Source organism: Citrus clementina, unplaced genomic scaffold (assembly GCF_000493195.1).
Source record: "Citrus clementina cultivar Clemenules unplaced genomic scaffold, Citrus_clementina_v1.0 scaffold_1, whole genome shotgun sequence".
In the NCBI taxonomy this organism is placed as follows: Eukaryota; Viridiplantae; Streptophyta; class Magnoliopsida; order Sapindales; family Rutaceae; genus Citrus; species Citrus x clementina.
In genome coordinates, this window is record NW_006263303.1 from 18,391,188 (window position 1) to 18,395,223 (window position 4,036).

General features: G+C 35.6%; 1 protein-coding gene across 1 annotated transcript; it reads right to left on the bottom strand.

The window, feature by feature from the left end:
• Positions 1–2,219, bottom strand: LOC18054178. The gene is made up of 2 exons (XM_006451891.2): positions 1,244–2,219; positions 1–697 (listed from the first exon to the last, which is right to left on the bottom strand). Exons 1-2 carry the CDS (start codon positions 1,740–1,742, stop codon positions 315–317), a joined length of 882 nt encoding a protein of 293 aa, XP_006451954.1. The 5' UTR covers positions 1,743–2,219; the 3' UTR covers positions 1–314.
• Positions 2,220–4,036: the final 1,817 nt, after the last annotated feature.

A 4,036-nucleotide genomic window follows, 5' to 3' on the forward strand; every position in this document is an offset into this window, starting at 1 on the left:
TTCATAAAGACGTTATGTACATAAATATGTAAATATATCAACCAATTACAAAAGACCAGCTTGAGCTACCAAAGGCCAGTCCGTAAAGTCCATCTAATACTGAAAGGAACTAGGCATCAATCTCAAATTGATAACCCATGTGATCATAACTTACATTCTAGCTATATATCATACTCATCTGGATCGGCTTCGTCTCCCCAGATATTTTTCTCTTTGGGAATATGTTATAAAAAAGAAAAAAAAAACTAATTATATGTATACAATTTTGTTTTCCCTTTTTGGAAATTCATTTTTCTAGTAGTATAATTGCCAAATCAGCATCTCCAGTCCAAGCGGACTTCTCCTGGGCCCGCGTAATGCTGACTGGGCTTCCGAAATGATACAATGTGGCTGCTGACCATGAAGGCGGTTACACGCTCGGAAACCCTAATATCTTCCATCTTCAGCTCCTGTAACCGCCGGACGTACTCCGGTACGTGTAGTAGGTCCCACACGACACCGACCCCACCGGGCTTCAAGACCCTAACCATCTCTCCCAACACCCTCATCCTCTCGGCCGCCGCTTCCACCGTCCGGTGGCCGTACTCCTTTCCCACCGTGTGGAAGAAGGCAGCGGATACCACCACGTCAAAGTAATTATCCCCAAATGGTAAACTCCTGACGTCACCTTCCCTGGCTGTGACATACTCTTGCACACCTGTGTGCACAAAGAAGGAAAATTCATTTCACTTGTTAGTAATCTTTCATGAAATTATTCAATCACCTTTGTTTACTACGTCCAGAATCAAACCAAAAGAAGCAAAGGATTCCCATTTTGTCTATGCTTGAATATTAATTCCTAGATATTTCAGATAACTAATAAAGTAGAGAAATGACAAAGCTTCAAAAGCAAAAGTTCAGAATAATTCTGATTCTTCTGGGAAAAAAAAAATACCCATCACAAATTGATAGCCAAATCTCCCAAGTTTTGATACGTCAGTCCCTTCAAGGCTTCAATGATGGCAGGTTTATCATTTATGCTTACGAAATTACCCAACAAAAAAAGGTAAAATTACTTATTTATATGGGAAGTCCATAAATTAGAAGTAAACTATCCCCCCAAAAAAAAAATTAAAATCGGAAATAAATTGACAAATCTTCATATAATCAATTTTTAAATAAAAATACACTTCATATTAGAGCTGTTTCATTTATTTCTAATTGCGATGGGTCAGCTTAAATCATAAAGAATTGAGTAAATTACCTTCCATTTTAGCGGTTCGGAGAGTGGAAAGGGTGGTCCGTTTTTTGCAGTCCAACCCGACGACCCGACCCAAGCTACCGGTCTTCTTAAACTGGGTCGCCACCGCGTTGAGCAGGATCCCCCGACCGCAGCCGATATCAAGCGCCGTCTTCACCGTCGACCAGTCGTTGACCGAGCCGACCATCCGCTGGGCCATGTCGTAGTGCAGCGGCACGGCGGAGTAGAAGAAGTTCCCCGCGGCGAAGAACAGGCACACCGACGACAGGGCCAGGACGGCGCCGCTGAATCCGGCGGCGAAGCGGGCGGCCTCGAGGGTGAGGTACGAGTGGAAGAAGAAGCAGACGGGCTCGAAGTAAACGAGGAAGAGAATCGACGAAATCGAAAAGAAGATCGCGTGGCACAACAAAAATATCAACGTCTGCCACTGCTCCACTCCGTATATCGCGTAGATCTGCCTCCACTCCCTGGTCGTTGTCGCCGCTGCCGTTTTGCTTCCCATTTTTTTTTTTTAATTCTCTTCTGCCAGAAAATAAAATAAAACAGACACTCACTGTGTAAATGTTTCAGAACTGAGTAAGAATGATTAGATCTAAGATCCGAACACGTGACAGAATGTCTCGGTCTTTTGCAGTTATAAAGCCGATGGGTGGTGGGCAGATAGCAGGAACTCGGCAAAACAAGAGTATCGGTAGTAATGAATATGCAGATGTCAGAGGTCTGTTACTGAACAAGAGGAAGATGAGATGATGACGATGAATAATAATACGATGATCTCATTTTGCACTAACAATTTGACGCGCTTTTAAATCACTTCGTCGTTTTGTGTCGGCCTTTTTTTTTTTTTTTTTTTGAATTTTTACGGAGCTTAATAAAATGGATAACGAGCTGAGCTCTTGTTAACGAACTTTACACTCGTAAGAGTGAGGCTTTTGTGTCTGTGCGCGTGTACGGAGGAGATAAATAAATTTGGTGAGTGGGGGACAACCGAAGGGGGTGGGGGCATAATGGGGATGGAATATTTATAATCCGGTGAAAGTCTAAAAGTGGGGATTGCGACTGGTTACCTGTTCAGTAGGTTGCTTTGGCTTTTTTTCGGATGAAAAAGTCGATAGAGTTGAGACTTGAAATCTGTCACCAAAAGTTTTTTTATTTTTTAAACATTTTTCAGTTTAATTCATTCTATTGTTATACTTTTTAAAAGAAAATTTATTGCGCATTCTAAAATTGTATCTTAAATGGTATAATATTCATTCACCATGGGTAAAATTATATATAATTAATTTATATATAATTTATAAAAGAATAGCACTAAATATCTCAAATTTTTTATTTAAAAAACCATTCAAATTATGTGACATTCATCATTCATCAATTAGTTAGTAAATAATATAATTAACTCAATTAAATTTTGTAAAGAATTGTCAACCGCACGTTATTTGAGATAAAAATTCTAGGATATGTATCATTATTCTTTGTAAAAAAAATTAATCACTTAATAAGATAAAACTAAAAAATATAATTAGCCCAATCAATAGGTGAATAAATTTTAATAGAAACTCTTTTTTGAAATTTTATATAAAACTAATACTAATACCTTGTCTTAACTCTTTTTTTTTTTTTCTTAAAAAAAAAGGACGTGGTTGATGAAGAATATTTCAATCGATATTCTTTAATAAAGTCAAATTTAAAAGATTATAGAAAATAGTTTGCCCAATAACATTGTGCGAATGAATGATTATTTCTAAACTCTCTGTTCGGTTGGAGAGTGATTCTTGGGCAGCATTATTATGCACTTGGCAATCTTTTGATAATCCACCATGGTGTTTGAGTGAGTACTCGTTGGATATGAATTCCACGTGATTTCACTTTCACCGTAAGACAACTCTAATTATTGATCATCTGGCTGCTAATTTGGGATTACAGCATGCTTATTGTACTTGACGAAATCACCTCCTACTATTTATTATAAAGTGAAGATGTTTGAGATTTCCCCGTTCGATTAATATCGATCCTACATGAATTTGTTTAAGGATGACCATCCTTTGTTTGACATTTTTATTTTTCCCTTCAAGAGTAAATTTTGCCATTTATGTGAAAAACAAATTAAGTACTAAAATATGAGTGTTCGCATTTACGTAGTGATAGAGTCATAAATTATTGTATAAATTTATTTAGTAGAAAAATTATAGTGGTATAATTACAGTTAGTTTGACAAAAAAATTCTTTAATCTCTTTTAACCAATATATTTATACGTCATCAATTTATACAAAATAAATTTATAATTCTATCCATATTTATTGTATTTTTCAATTTATCTATTATATTTTGTATTGTATATTTAAATGTAGATAACTATTCCACAAGAAGCTTCGACAAAGATGGAAGTATTATGAAAAACAGGCGGCACCGTCAAAATAACTTTACAAAACAACATGCAAAAAATAATAAATAATTCTACAGGAATTGATTCCAGTCTACATCTTTCGTTTCGATGTGGTAAAAGTATTTTCTTTTGCTATAAAAGTGTTGAAAAAGAAATAGGGTACCGCTGTGCACGATACTTGACAAAAATTTTGAGTTGCAATATTTCGGCCTCCCATTATAGTTCAACCGATTCTTGCTAATTATTTTTATACTAATATCTATTTTATTCTTTCCTGAAATTACTTAAAAGAGTAAATAGTTTTTAAGTATATTCTAATGATAATTTTTATTAATGTCTAATTTAACTAATCAAATTTTTTAAAGCGTAATTTCTTTTAACTTTGTAAATTATTATCTCTCCTCAAATC